The sequence below is a fragment of the Aaosphaeria arxii genome, assembly GCF_010015735.1.
Source record: "Aaosphaeria arxii CBS 175.79 unplaced genomic scaffold BU24scaffold_10, whole genome shotgun sequence".
Classification (NCBI taxonomy): domain Eukaryota; kingdom Fungi; phylum Ascomycota; class Dothideomycetes; order Pleosporales; genus Aaosphaeria; species Aaosphaeria arxii.
Genome location: NW_022983483.1, coordinates 86,742 through 101,157, shown reverse-complemented (window position 1 = coordinate 101,157; position 14,416 = coordinate 86,742). Strand labels below are relative to the sequence as shown.

General features: G+C 50.7%; 6 protein-coding genes across 6 annotated transcripts; 3 read left to right on the top strand and 3 right to left on the bottom strand.

The window, feature by feature from the left end:
- Positions 1-412: 412 nt before the first annotated feature.
- BU24DRAFT_471745 (Lycopene beta-cyclase) lies at positions 413-2,642 on the top strand (the record flags this gene model as incomplete). The annotated part of the gene is made up of 4 exons (XM_033532708.1): positions 413-435; positions 497-596; positions 647-1,014; positions 1,062-2,642. 4 exons carry the CDS (start codon positions 413-415, stop codon positions 2,350-2,352), a joined length of 1,782 nt encoding a protein of 593 aa, XP_033379075.1. The 3' UTR covers positions 2,353-2,642.
- BU24DRAFT_426947 (Annexin) lies at positions 2,424-5,609 on the bottom strand. Its single transcript, XM_033529100.1, has 3 exons — positions 5,016-5,609; positions 3,162-4,932; positions 2,424-3,088 (listed from the first exon to the last, which is right to left on the bottom strand). Exons 1-3 carry the CDS (start codon positions 5,231-5,233, stop codon positions 2,759-2,761), a joined length of 2,319 nt encoding a protein of 772 aa, XP_033379074.1. The 5' UTR covers positions 5,234-5,609; the 3' UTR covers positions 2,424-2,758.
- A 1,804-nt stretch (positions 5,610-7,413) lies between these two features.
- On the top strand, positions 7,414-8,076 carry BU24DRAFT_319051 (uncharacterized protein; the record flags this gene model as incomplete). The annotated part of the gene is made up of 1 exon (XM_033522909.1): positions 7,414-8,076. A coding segment is annotated over one exon (663 nt), but the record flags the coding sequence as incomplete, so codon positions are not given.
- Positions 8,077-8,147: 71 nt separating this feature from the next.
- Positions 8,148-9,923, bottom strand: BU24DRAFT_45098 (GPI2-domain-containing protein). The gene is made up of 3 exons (XM_033531071.1): positions 9,565-9,923; positions 8,794-9,517; positions 8,148-8,738 (listed from the first exon to the last, which is right to left on the bottom strand). The coding sequence occupies exons 1-3, from the start codon at positions 9,776-9,778 to the stop codon at positions 8,342-8,344; spliced, it is 1,335 nt and encodes a 444-aa protein (XP_033379072.1). The 5' UTR covers positions 9,779-9,923; the 3' UTR covers positions 8,148-8,341.
- Positions 9,924-10,027: 104 nt separating this feature from the next.
- BU24DRAFT_426943 (uncharacterized protein) lies at positions 10,028-11,583 on the top strand. Its single transcript, XM_033529099.1, has 3 exons — positions 10,028-10,394; positions 10,455-10,664; positions 10,720-11,583. The coding sequence occupies exons 1-3, from the start codon at positions 10,103-10,105 to the stop codon at positions 11,253-11,255; spliced, it is 1,038 nt and encodes a 345-aa protein (XP_033379071.1). The 5' UTR covers positions 10,028-10,102; the 3' UTR covers positions 11,256-11,583.
- Positions 11,584-12,299: 716 nt separating this feature from the next.
- Positions 12,300-13,962, bottom strand: BU24DRAFT_355655 (NADH dehydrogenase; the record flags this gene model as incomplete). The annotated part of the gene is made up of 2 exons (XM_033523866.1): positions 12,300-13,351; positions 13,404-13,962. 2 exons carry the CDS (start codon positions 13,960-13,962, stop codon positions 12,300-12,302), a joined length of 1,611 nt encoding a protein of 536 aa, XP_033379070.1.
- Positions 13,963-14,416: the final 454 nt, after the last annotated feature.

Here is a 14,416-nt window from a genome sequence, read left to right as displayed (position 1 = left end):
CGTGTGAGATTATCTTGACATTCAAGGCTAAAGAGCTGGCGACCGGATGGCTCGGAGAGAAGGATAGGGTTCTATGATGGGGAATTGGAGGTATTATTCGTTGCTTCACATGATTCTCTGATTGGCAATAGGAATGATGACGTCGTGATTAAACGTCCTCTAGTCCATGCTAACCAGATTCGGGCTAGATACATTCACCATAGTCTTTGGCACGTCGCCCAAGTCCTCAACGACAACTCGATTATCGGTCATGGACGCCTTTTCTGTTGTCGTTCCTGTTTTGCGCCTACAGCCGTGCCGTTGTGCTTTAGCACGCCCCTGCATTCGGCGTTTAGCATCAATGTGAATTCTCGCGTTTGCATGGAGCTCAATAGATTGACGACCAATACACTGACCTGTGCGACGCAACGCAATGGGCTTCGAATATGCTTTGGTGTATGTTGTGTTGTGGAAAGCAAGGAGTGCAATTTATACGTGGCTGACAATCTCGTGATAGGCACGTCAAGTACACAATTCCTCCTGCAATACTTCTCACACAGTTGTACCGGCCTCTTTTCTCCAAGCTTGACGCCTACAAAATCGTCTTCCTAATCACGGCATGTGAAGCCACCTAACATCCATACAAAGCTTTCGCTAATTGTTGTAGATTGCTGTGGTGTCTACCATACCTTGGGATTCGTACCTGATTCGCACGCGGATATGGAGCTATCCGTCACACGTCATTATTGGCCCGAAGTTGTTCGACATTCCCATTGAAGAGGTCTTCTTCTTCATCATTCAGACGTACAACACTTCCCTGTTCTATCTAATACTCAGTAAACCCACATTCCAGCCAATCTACCTCCGCGTCGAAAGACACGGCTCAGACCGGCTATGGCCCTGGTATAAATTGATCGGCCAGTGGTCGTTTATAAGCATCATTGCGCTTGGTTGGAGCTTGGTGAAAGGTGGTGTTGAGGGAACCTACACTGGATTGATCCTTATTTGGGCAGTACCTTTTTTGCTTCTGCTTTGGTGTGTACTCAGAATATAAAATGAAGACTCACACTGAACGTTAGCAGGTCATTGGCATACCAATTCATTCTCGGGCTTCCGCTCTCGAATACGCTAGTGCCCATCGCTATTCCTACACTGTATCTCTGGATCATCGACACATTGGCATTGAAAAGAGGCACGTGGGTCATAAACACTGGTACGAAAGTTGGGCTACATCTTTGGGACGGATTGGAAATCGAGGAAGCCCTCTTCTTCTTGGTCACCAACACCTTGATCATCTTTGGCCAAATTGCATTCGATCACGCACTGTCGATCCTGTACACATTTCCAGACCTCTTCCCCGATGCGCCGCTCTTGCCATCACCCCTCCTACTCATCCGCGCACTGTTAACAGCAGTGTACCGATGGGACGAAGACAGGATCAACGGACTCAAGGAGGCAGTTACGCGGTTGAAAAAGAAGAGCCGGAGTTTTTACTTCGCGAGTTCGACCTTCCAAGGCCAACTCCGGACAGACTTGCTTCTTCTCTACTCGTTCTGTCGCGTAGCCGACGACCTCGTCGACGACGCAGCCACCGCTTCGGAAGCCAGCGCATGGATAGCCAAGCTCCACCGCTACCTCGAACTCATCTACTCTCGTGACGAAAAGACAGACACTCGAATAAGCGACTACGTCGTTCAAAACTTTCCCCCGGGGACACAATATGCTCTCCTCCAACTCCCCTACCTCAAAATCTCCCGCCAACCCCTCGAAGACCTCCTCCACGGCTTCGAAACGGACCTCGAATTCACCCCAACCTCCCACCCGATCAACACGGAATCAGACCTCCAGACGTACGCGCACCGCGTGGCAGGCACAGTAGCCCGGATGTGCATCGAGTGCATCTTCTACGATTACCAATGCACCTCCACGACACCCTCCTTCGAGAGAGACCAGAAACAGCGCATCATCGACGCGGGAGACGTCGCCGGCATCGCGCTGCAGTACGTCAACATTGCGCGCGACATCGCCGTGGACGCAAAGATGGGAAGAGTGTACATTCCAACCACGTGGCTGACCGCCGAAGGCCTGTCGCACGATTCGATTTTGAAAGATCCCCACGGCGTACATGTGGAAAGCCTGCGCACGAAGTTACTAGACAAGGCGTTCGCGCTTTACGATCAAGCCAGCGAGGCCATCGAGGAGCTTCCCGTCGAGGCGAGGGGCCCCATCCGTGTGGCCGTGGAGAGCTACATGGAGATTGGGCGGGTCTTGAGGCAGGAAGGATATGTTGTGAAAGCCGGGAGAGCAACTGTGCCAAAGATCAGGAGATTGAGGGTTGCCTGGAAAGCCTTGAAGGGTCGGCTGCAGAAATGATGAGGATAGGTCGGCTTGGTTTGACGTTGAAAAGTAAGGTGGAAGGTCAAGGATAATGATAAGGTGTCGATGCCAATTTATTTCAGCTGGAAGATACCCGTTGCATAGACTTTTCCACTCCTTGTAGCTGCTTCTTACTGCTCGAGAAATCACCTGTTGATTTGATACCTATGCATTGCTACGAACAAGTGCCCCAAAAGAGCTATGTAGATGAGGAAAAAATCCATTCCCACAAAGGTACGGGGTATTTAAGCATGCCGAATATAATGCCGAAATGCGAAAAGGTTATAAAAATCGCTGCGTTTCACACGACCAGATATATTCTTCCTCCTTGCAACTACCGTGTATCATTTGAATTTTGTTGCTTCATCGTTGTTTAAGATGGCCATCCTTGTTGTATATATTCTCATCTCTCGGTCTGGCACAAACTCAGGCAAAACTCCCTGAAGTCACCCCTCGTCGCCTCGCCGAGGTCTTCTTCGACAAGCGTACCGTATTTCTCCTCGTACTCCCTCTTGACGCGCATGAGGTGCAAACGATCCCAGTGTAGGCGCACGAGGCGCGAGATGAGAAGTTCGTGGCGTTGCTGGCGGTCGTGCTTGGCGGATGTCGAGCTCTTGGATGGGTTCGAGGAGCTAGGGGTTTCAATGAGGTCCATGAGGGCATGGTGGAGCAGCATCGAGTCTCGTGCTGGCCGGTTGATGACGCCGTTGAGGATGTGCGCCACGACTTCGCCCTAGAGAGCATGTTTGTTAGTGTCCATTCAGGGCCGGCTATTGTGGGAGGCTGGTAGAAAGAGAAGTACTTACGACTAGGTTGTTACTCTTTCTCAGCGCGTCTCTTGCGAAGTTGCCCCGGTACTTTCTCTCGTATGTTCGCAAGACTTCCCGGAGGTGTGCGTCCGAGCGGAGGATGACGATGTTGAGCATAGCACTCTCGCCACCCTCTCGTGCTTGTATCGCTTTGTACAAGGTGTCTACATCCCTGTTTCTGTACTCAACGTCCCAGATCTCGCTTTCTTCCTGTCGTTCGCCTTCCAATGCCATGAGTACCGCTTTTCTGAATTTGTCCGCTTTCAATTCCTTGTCCATGCACCGCGTCAGCGAATCTCCGTATCGCTTGTCACGGAAGGCATCTTTGATCTCCCGGATCTCGTGGTTCTGTCGTCCCATGAGTGCCTCGATCAGTAACTCCCTTTTAGCATTGCCGCTCTGGTACCAGTAGTTCGCCCAGTATCCCTCACTTTCGTACCGGCCTAATGCAGTCACGTAGGCAACTTTCCCAAAGTTACCAGTCGTCTTCAGCTTGATGTGCTTTGCGATATTGATGCCTCGTCCTTGGACCTTGCAGTGTCGCTTGTACTCGTTGCGCAGCTCGAGCATCTGGTCGTGTGTCAGAGCGGGGAGGATGTCAATTAGGGGATCCGCGTTTATGGGTCGTGCTGCCAGCGCTTCGACAATATCAAGCGCATCGTCACGGGCGTCATAGATCTTGACCCTCTTCTCCTTCTCTCGCTCACGTTCGCGGTCTCGAGGGTTGCGGCTTCGGTCGCGATGGCGGTCGTCTTCGCGGTCTCGAGCTATATCGCCATAAGCAGCGAGGGCAAGCTTATCGCGGTGCTTGGAACGCGGTGGGCTATCAGACGGGCGGCCCGAAACCGAAGAATGAGAGCGGTGACGGCCTCCTTTTCCTTGAACAGACGCACTGGACGATCGGGGGTCGAGTGCCAAATCGTCAATGTCGTCGTCCAACATCATTGCATGAGGCATGGGTGATAAGGACTGGTATGTTCCGTGGTAGGCTTCGAGCAGAGGGCTCGGCGGAGGGAGGCCGCCACCGCCTCCGCCAGGAAACCCGCCTGGCATCCCCCCAGGTACAATAGTCTGTATATCTGGACGGTTACCGCTAACGGAAAGTCTGTCCATGCGTTGATTGAGCCCATCTGGGCGGCCTCCAGATACGGACAGGCTGTGTGGGCGCAGACCCGGCGACGGTGGCGCATTGAGCTTGCCTGCTCCTTGTGGTACCATCTCAACGACCTTGCGCCCGTCATACGAACTCACTGATCTTGAATGTGATCGATGGTGGTCCTCGGGTCGTGGAGATTTGGGACCCATCGGGGGTGGGGGCGGGTATTGGTGTTGCGGTGGTGGGTTCTGCTGCTTTGATGAGGATTGGGGGGGTGCGGCTTGTGGCATCGCAGTGTACTGCGGTTGCTGTGACTGCTGGGGATATGGAGAAGAGGGTTTGGCGGGTTGTGCTGTATACCTCAACGCAGGTTGCGCTTGCTGTTGCCCAGCATTGACGGGCTTCGCCGTGTATGTGATTTTGTCTGGTTGCGGCGCATACTGAAAAGACCCGCTCTGGTTCGCAGGAGCTGCAGTAAAGCCGTACTGTCCGTTGGTCTGCGTGTACTGAATGTTCGGATTGGTGTTGTACGATACGTTGCCTGGGGCAGGAGGACCGGCGTTCGAATACTGGTATTGTGCAGCGGCCTGGGCCTGTTGCATGTAGCCGGGACGCTGCTCGGGGGGCAGGTCGCTGTAATTGCCCATGGTGATGGGTTCACTACCTGGAGGTCTTGTCGCCATTGTCGTCTCAGCTGGGTGCTTTTTTCTGGGAAGAAGACAGGGCCGCAGGTGTCTGGGATATTAAGTACTCACGGAGGAAATTGTTGACCCGGCTGCCTAACTTCATAATTGTAGTCGAACTGCGGGGTAGATCCCTCATGCTCACGCTCACGCTCACGCTCAGCTGGCGCTGCCGAGTAATATTGAGGCCCTGGGGAGGGAGCTCGTGAATGGCTGCGGGAACGCTCGCGTCCGCGACCGGGGGACTTTGACCGCGACCGATGCTTCCTGTCGTCTGGGCGCAACGACATGACGAAACAATGCGACTGCTATAAGCTTCGAAAGGGGTTCTCTTCAAGTATAGCTCCGGGAATGGTATACGAGGGTCGGAGGATTGCGACTAGAGCTGGCGGGGATTTGTGGTTTGTTTACCAGCTGTTGCAATTGGAAGCAAACAAAACAATGGCTGCCAAAGCGTCGGCGTCGATCTCTCCCCAGGAGCTGTCAAGGAACTGAGTTGACTGTGGACAAGCAAAGTGGTGAGGTGAGTATTATGTGACCAGGGGGTGGTAGAGAAGGTAGTTAGTTAGTAAGGTGAATTGATGGTAAGAAAGATGAGGAAACAATTGAGGTGAGGCTGAGGCTGAGAAAATGTGATGGCGGGGAGGGGGTGGCAGGTACTCAGTACAACACAACACAACACAGCATACAGAATAGAGACAGAAAAGACGGGTTTACCACAATTCAATTAATAGTTACTAACCTCCCTGTGTAGCCGTAGTTAATGTCAGCATCTCCTATTCCATTTCTTGTTGTTCCCGTACCGTTCCACTCAACTGCATGACAAGAACAATTCATTCGAAGGTTTGTCGCGCGAGGATCCACAAGTTTGTCCCTCCTGTGCCGTCTTAGTCTCCTAAAACATACAATAACCCCCCGTTCCCCTGTGGCCCCCCAGCATCTTTCAAGATATAAGAAGGCGGGAAAGGTAAGGCCTTTGGGTCCTTGGGGGCCGCCCGTGTCTCACTGGTGAACCCGCTCTCATCGGATTCTCAAGAAGCTGGGGGCCGAAACTGCAAAATGGACTGCAGCAAAGCTCAAGTCTATTGTATCGTTGTCTGGGTAGATCGAATGATTCTTTGAGAGAAGGCAGAGCTAAGGCTACAGCGTACGGAGTAGTATGTTAAATATATGATGATATTAATTATTTTATTTAACTACATTCTTTTCTGCCAATACGAAAACATTGTCGTTACTAATGCCCTAGTGACGTGGAATGCGGAGAAGCGTACACATCAACGGAGATGCATCACGGTGGGATGTGGGATGCCTAGACCTTTCTTCAAGACAAATGGACAGTCACGGCATGTTTACACTCCGTACGTAATTTTCGGAGATGTTCAGACTTGGCTATATCTGCAAAGGCGCTGGAGCATTCATCTGTGACTATCTTCGTGTTCGGAATGGGTTACGAGGACTCCGCACGCAGTACAGAGTACAGAGTGCATACTTCGTAGAGGATGTTGATATAGAGACGGGTTTCAGCTCACTTCTCGTCCTCGTACAATCATTCAGCTCCCACGCCACACTTCAGCCCTTCAGAGCCCAGAAGATTCGAATTCGAATTCATGTGCCCGGGGTCTCCCGCTCCAGCAACTCCACATAACTACCTAACTAACAGTTAACACTTTGAACAGAGTTACTGTCCTCCCTCTAAACCAGATATGGCAAGATTGTCGGTCTACCTTCAGACGTTAGATATCGGAGGCTCTATGGAGCAACGATAACTTAAGTAGGTACCTAGGTAGGCGCTCCCTACGGTTTTCAAGAGTATCGGTATAGGGCGGCTTCACGAGAACGCGAGAACAATCTGTCGATCGTAGGCATGTAGATGAGCAGGCCTTGAAAAAGGCAAGGGTAGCATCGTCACAAGTCTCTATTTCCATCAGAGCAAGCGGTACTATTGAAGCCACCGCATCCTGGGAGCTCAACTTGCACTCGTGACCTATAGAAAGAACAAATCATGAACGGTCCGGTGTCAATGATTCCACGCCTTTGGTGGTGAAATGCTGAGGCTGAACATGAACGTCTCTATGTTCGTCGAATAAAAAATCGGCGTCGGAAGTGTTGCTTGATGAGACGAAGCACAAGTCCTAGGCTAGACCCGGGCCGGCCCCAAAATTCAAGAGAGAAAAAAGTTCGACAACGCCGCCACGTTTTTTTAATTGTGGATAAGGTAGTTATCTAATTGGCAAATGACGAGACCAGCGAGCGAAAGATTGTCGCCGATGTCTGTGCGAAGGGAGGAACAGACGCTCGAAGGCTTCGTATCGTTTTTTATAACCCGCATATCCGTAGCACCGCGCGTTGGGACTTTTATAGGCATTGAGTGCTGCTACAGTCTACACAGTACAACTTATCAAAGTCCACGTAGCTTATCTCCATTGATACTACTGAGGCACTCCACCCTATCACGATGCCGACTGGGCAAATGCTGTCTCTACCCATCATCGCACCAGCGGCTAACACTCAATTTCAGTCACCACTCATTCGCCTTCCAGCCGAAATCAAGCATATTATATATGGCTACTGCTTCACGGCTGATAGCCCTATCGTTGATCCTGCTATCAGGTGTTCGCCATCGAGGAATACCTTCATCCCGAGGAGCGAACTTGGTCTGACCATCTTGCGAACTTGCCGTGGAGCTTACCACGATGCTGACATCCGCCCTCTTTTCTCTCGGAACACTTTTCGATTTACCAATGTCGACCGCGCACGATGTTTTTTCCAGGGCCTTGGCAGTGATCTTGCTGCGCATGTGCAGGATATCGAATTTGACGCGAAGAACGTAAGTTCCGGGCACCCAGATATTGCTCGAGAATTGCTCCACTACATATCATGGGGTTGTGCGAAATGTGAGAAAGATATGAGCGGCTTGCATATCGATGCTCCAGGATTGAACTGCCTACGGTTCAACTTTGACTCTTGGCCTTGCATTTCCATGTACAGGGCGGACCTCTGGAATCTCCTAAGGAATTTGCTCCAAAACGTGCAGGGCCTCGACCGGATCGTAGTTACTGGCGCCAGCAAAGGCAGTGCCATGGCGCGACGCGAGCCCTGGTCACCCGTGCACTATGTAGGGGGGAACGATGTCGGTGCTGATGATCTTGTGCAGCGAATGTGGCGCGCAGTAGGAGATGTCAACGACAGAGATAAAATCATCAGGTGGACACGAAGCAAAGGGAAAATCCATCTCGAGGTCGTAGCACCAGATTCTCTGCACCAGCAGGTTGGAGGAAGCTGGGGAGCGCTCATCACGTGCAAATCCCGAACGGATGCGTGGCCGGAAAATGGCTCTTGCAGTTGGAGCGCATACGAAAATCGTAACTCGGGCGTGACCGAGCCCACGACCAAAGGCATCAATCCCAGCGCCGCCGAATAATGGGTCTTGCTGGGTCCCATGGACCCCGGATCTCATTCTTATATTTCTGGAGGCCGATCAACCACCAGCTGCAGATTCCCATGGCAAAAAAGGTGATGACACCACCAAGTATTACGCCGGCGATCCACGCTCCGCGCCCGCCGCCTGTCAACGTCACACATACACCTCCGCATGCGTTAACAACCAATGCGATGGTCAATACCAGATTCCCATGCCAGGACCTAGAGCGGAGTTGGCGGCGGAAGATGGGGAAGAGGCCGAATACCTCAATCGAGAATAGCGTCAACGAGAAGACGTGCGTGGTCGAAGGTAGACGTGAAGCCAGGACGGTGGATGCCATCAGCGCAGAGTTCGTGGAAATGGATGCAGGAAGACTGGTTATCGCATTAGGATATCTATTGCTTTATAATTAGATGGATTTGAACATACTGAGAACCCGATCCCTCTCCATAATCAAAGAACGCAACGTTCATGCAGAGCAACCATGTACTCATTGCCCAGATCGAATCGCTTGTGGTGGACATGGTAAGAGACTTAAGAATTGGACTCAAGCCCAGCAATGCGGCATAGATCAGAAGCGCCGATTTCACAGTTGCGAGGCGTTGCTGGTTTCGTGGCGAGATTGATGATGTTGGGTCTACGTATGGTGCCTGTTGTTTCGTTGGTGATCCTGGCAAGGGGTCCGCCTGTCCCGTTCTTGGTGCTTCGGACTCATTCGATGTGATAGAGGTTGTGCTAGTGGTGTGCGAGTGGACTGGTCTGAACTTGCCCTCGTTCTCGAGTGCTAACTCTGATCCATGTGGCCCTTTCGGAGGCAAGACTGAACCAGACCATGTATTCGTAACCTCCTCGACACCATTTTCCTGTTTGTCCGCGGCCGCTTTTGCAGCTTCGGCCTCCTCTTCGCCCAACCAGTAGTCCCAAAGAGCCCATGCTAACACAGTACAGAAGCTTGCCCAGCTTACTACCGATATGGGAGAAACCCGTTCTTGTACGATGGCGACGAAGCAACAGCAGAATATAGCGACAGACGCAATATGCTGCACGATGACGGTCGAATCGGCCATGAGCGACCAGAACTCATAGGGTTGAAGACGGGGGTTGCGTTGTAAATGGTCAAGGAAGGTCTCCTCATCTGTGTAATTATCGGGAACTGCAACATCAGCACCGGCCTGTCTCTACTGTGGGGAAAAGACGTACATGGTTGCTTGAACCATAACAGCTTCTTGTAATTACCCTTCCTGCGGCGACTCGCACTGCGCGTTCTTTCGCGCCTCCATCTGGCGCTCATTGCCGCTTCAACAGCGAGGGGTCCTCGCGAGGCCTCGCTGTTGTAGGCATCTTCAGGCGCGAGTCGATCGGGATCGATATGATTCAATTTAATGGTCTCTCGCGTCGCCGTCGAGTTCGACATTTACACTTGAGGTGTTGGTGATGTGTCGAGGAGCGATGGAATAGTGTGACGAAGACACGTCGTGTGCACAATCAGATCAGTTGGCTGGGGCGTTGCCGCTAGGACCATTTCATTCCGACCAAGGCCAAGGTTCCGAACATTCGTTCCGATACGGACGGATCAAACACTTCAGCGTGTCCGTTCAGCCTCGCCATGGTATCACACAGCACGTGAACTAGATTTGTTTGCTTGACGCTCAAAACTCTTCATCTTCTACTTGATTCACTAACAAACTCTCCCCCACCATCCTCAACTTTGTCCCTCCCCGCTCCTACTTACTTACCTATGGTTACTTCGTATTTCTCGCTTCCAACTGAACTTCGTGTCGCTATCCTCGAGGATGTAGTCCATACTCCTCGCGCGACGCCCCCAGACGCAACTGACTACGTGCGACAGACGGTTGACGTTAAGGACAGCGACCCGTGTGGTCAGGTCATTTACAACCCATGCATTGGTCCTGGCGCACTGCTCCTCGTTAGCAAACGCTTCAGTATTGATGCTCGGTTTGTCTTGGATCAAAAGCGTCGTGTCGTGCTCGACCTTCTGCCTTGCAGAAGTGTCAACTTCCCTACGAATGGTAAGCAAAATCATCTGTGGGGAAGATTTGCCCCGCGCTTGGCTAAGTGGCGTGAATTAGATGTTGCACAAGAACGTTTTCGTCGATCAATGATAGAGAGGGCTGTCGACATGCTTCCCCCCGCTCGGCTTCCTGAGAGTATCTACACGTTCCACCCTATCATGGCAACATGGCTTGTTCCTCCAGGTCCAGGAATGGATCATACCAACATCACCGGCCTAGACGTCCATTTTCGCAATCCAGGAGATGTCGTGGTAACTAATGTGTCACGTAGGCATTCGTATCACAATCCCAGGCACCAAGATTCCAGCTAACCTCTTATTAGATCGAACATCAATTCTATTAATTCGCATCGTTCACAACATCGTGGGTATGAGTATTTCCGAGGATCCTTTCAACTTCTACGACGCCCTTCTTGTAAGGGGGCAACGCATCCCCATTATCAGAGTCCTCTTCGCCGCTCCACCATCCGATGGCCTTCCGGTCCCTCCTCCCCATCGATTTGGTTCTGAAGACCACATGGACATCACGTGGAAGTCATTAATGTTGCTTTTTCATAGCTTCCGGTCCGTACCTAATCATCCTAGCTTGAGGGGTACCTGCAACGTTACGAGCACCATCGAGCTTTGTCTCAATGGCTATTGGGTCTTCCGCTTCCACTTTTCAGCCGAAGCACGGTTTCCGGAGGGCAACTGCATGGTACCAGAAGCAAATGTAGAGTTCCTGGAGGAGCACGGCTTTGGGGTCAATCTCGTCAAGACCGGTTACAGTGGTTCTTCTGGCAGGGAAGTTCACATGCTCCAGGTAACGTTCAAGGGGGAGGGTGACATGGCCTTTTGGCACGTAAGTTACTGCCCCTGATTGTTTTTGAGAGAATGAGCTACTTCGAGGACCTTTTTCTAGGTTATCATCTCTTATCTCCTGTCTTCAAATTCTCCTTTGTCTTGGGGTTTGGGCTTTCTTTTGGTTATTGACGCACAACGGCCCTATTTCCTGTCTTCAAATTCTCTTTGTCTTGAGGTTTGTGCTTTCTTTTTATTATTGACGACCAACGGCCTTTTTTCCAGTCTTCGAATTCTGATTTATCTCAAGGTTTGGGCTTTCTTTTGATCATTGACGCGAAACGGCCTTACAACCAAAAAAACACTCCAGATAAACCATAGGTAGTATATGATATGCAAAGTATTTGGTAAAAGACATGTGCAACGGTTGGTAACTGGTGAATCGTAAAAGTCAATAGTAATGTTACAATTCTGGATCCATTCATGATTAAGGCATACATCTCTTCCCTTCAAACATATTTCCAAACTCCGTGATAATGCACCGACAATTGGCCAATGTCTACGTGAGGTATTACAAGACATTTGATAGCAACTGCTAAATGTCACGAACTCGCCCCCTCATTTGTTCTGCTACCAAATACAGCAACTACTATGTTATGGACTACACAAATTGGAGACACCTAGAAGTGACCTGATCTTAAACCCGCACACGTATTGCCTCGTCACCATTGCTAGAACAACACTACTTAATGATCATGTGTAGCTGCTCCATTGGCTCTTTAGGATTTTGGATAAACTCTGCCGTATATGAGTTTGATTATAGGAACACACCAGGCGGGTTTTTGTAAAGACCACATGCAAAGTACATTGCAGTGGTGTGTGTGGACGGCTCTGGTCGACCTTGTTCGTCCTAGACTTCATTCTATGATTCATTCACCATCCATACAGGTTGCAGGTGGCAGCTTTCTCCGGCTTAAGCTAAGACTTCTTAATTCACCTCTCCATGCACGGGGCCCCTCAGTCCTTTAGGTAAGAAAAATTGAGGATGGCACAATATTCGCAGACACGGAACCCCTTGTGTTGTCGTGCATCTTGCAGTGCTGCATGCATATTGTACGTTCGTTCAATTTCGAAGGTCTTCGAGAGCCTTGTCCAACATGATTCGCCGTTCAAGTGGCACATTTGAACTTGAAGGACTATGCTTAAACACAGCGGCGGTCGCAGCACAAGTATCTTCATCAGTGCCGTTCCTTTCGAATGGGAGCGCATATTCCAGTAGGAATCTGACAACCCATCTATTGACAGTGTAAGTACTGGCGGCAGATGATCGAAGGCATGCTTCCTGGAACACGAACAAACGATCCTTCATCTTATCCACACGAGGCCAATACTTGGAAAGTTCCATCAAGGCTTCGAAATTGCGCGTGAGCTGTAGCTTCGCGGTGTCGACCTCTTCAGGGTTGCCGAATAACAGTAAGTGTAATAGCACTGATGATGACACTATGGTCATGTGTGCAACTGTCAGAAACACTACATGGCAGTCTCCCAGCCCGCGGGCTGTCCATAGTAAGCGGCTGAATGACAACCCATGGGACCTGCATTTACTGGCATATGCAATGGTCCTAGGATTGGGTTCGCAGTTTGGTTCAAGATATTGAAAGTACAGCAAGGTGTGGAAGTAATGGTATCCCAGATGGAGACCAACAAACAGACCACCGGTACCTTGCTTTCGGTACCGTTCGAGGTTTGGCTCGTTCATGATCATGTACAGAGGTAGTGAGTTGTGCCAGTCTTGCAAACGGGCTTCGATGCGCTGTACTTGAGCATCGACTGTCGGTCGATCCACGTAGTCTTGGGTAAGGGAAAGATTCATGTCTTGGATTTCGTCAACGATGTCCACCAATGTGATATTATATGCCCAAAGACCGTTCCTTTGCCGCTCGAACGAGAGCTCATCGGCTGGTCGCAGGAGTTGGAAATCTCTTTCGTCCATGGGCAATTCCATGGATCGATTGATGAACGGAATCTCGCGAGGTAGGCCAAGCCCGGGTGTGCACCACCTGTCCGCCATGAACAAAGACCACCAGATTCTACATTTCGTCTCTTTCAAGATGGGGAGATCTCTGTTATCTTGTTTGTGAAGGCCCAGAATGTACGCCATTCGGTTTGCAATACCTGAAGTTCGTGTCAGTGGGAGGTATGATCAACATGATAAAGGGGAACGAACCAAAATACAAGCCTTCCAACTTGTGGTTCTGCTCCGCGGCATAGCTGTTGGCGAGGAGTATGCAAGCTTGTACATTTGAAATGGAGATATCTTCAAGGTTCTGGGAGATGAGAGATTTTGCCTTCGAAATGAAGAAAGTCGAGAGATTACGGTGCGCCTCGTCCAGAGACAACCGACACCCCAAGGCGCAGAGCGCTGCAAGCATGGTGTCGGACAACGTGCCGCTGTGATACTGCTCCCAGAAGGTCCACTCTTGGAACAGACTGTGCGGCCGATCATGAACAAATTTGAAGTACAACTGGATAAAGTGGGATATCTCTTTCGGGGTCAATGAGCGCAACTCACGATCCCATTGTGGCAGGTCTGCTGGGGGCGCAATAGTACATGTGTTTGGCCCTGTCCAGGGAACAGTCGTATATACTTTGGGTCTCTTCCACAGTCTTGAGCACTTGATGTTTCGCCTCTGACAGGTTAGACATGCTGACTGCGGATCTCCGGGATCCTGCGTGCACCTGATTTTGGTGACTCTGCATTCGGGGCAGGCGGTCGCATGCTTCATGGTATAGTACAAGGTGTGTTCGTGCGTGTCGGTGTTTTTCGAAGTCCACGAGATTCAGACGAGACCAAGCATGAACATTGCAGCCTTTCTTGCGTACGGCTCTGTTGAGTTGAGCTGCAGGCGTTGTTTAGGGTTAGGGAGACATGAATATCGTGCGTGACCGGGGCCGACAGGAGCTGTGGAATCTGGGGATGCAGGAAATGTGGGGTAATCCGTAATGAATTGGTCAAATTTAGCCTCAGCCGCACTAGACCTCTAATTGGTTAGATCGCCCGAAGTCGTCCGCATCTGCTTAGTGATACTGTATACATTGACTCGTATTAAATAACTACCTAAGGCACCTGACATGGGTAGGTACCTATCCTATATAGTATAGGTACGTGGGTACTTTGACACCAGTAGCCTAGGTACCGTACCTATCATCAAGGGAAGACTGGCCACTTGGATTCAATCT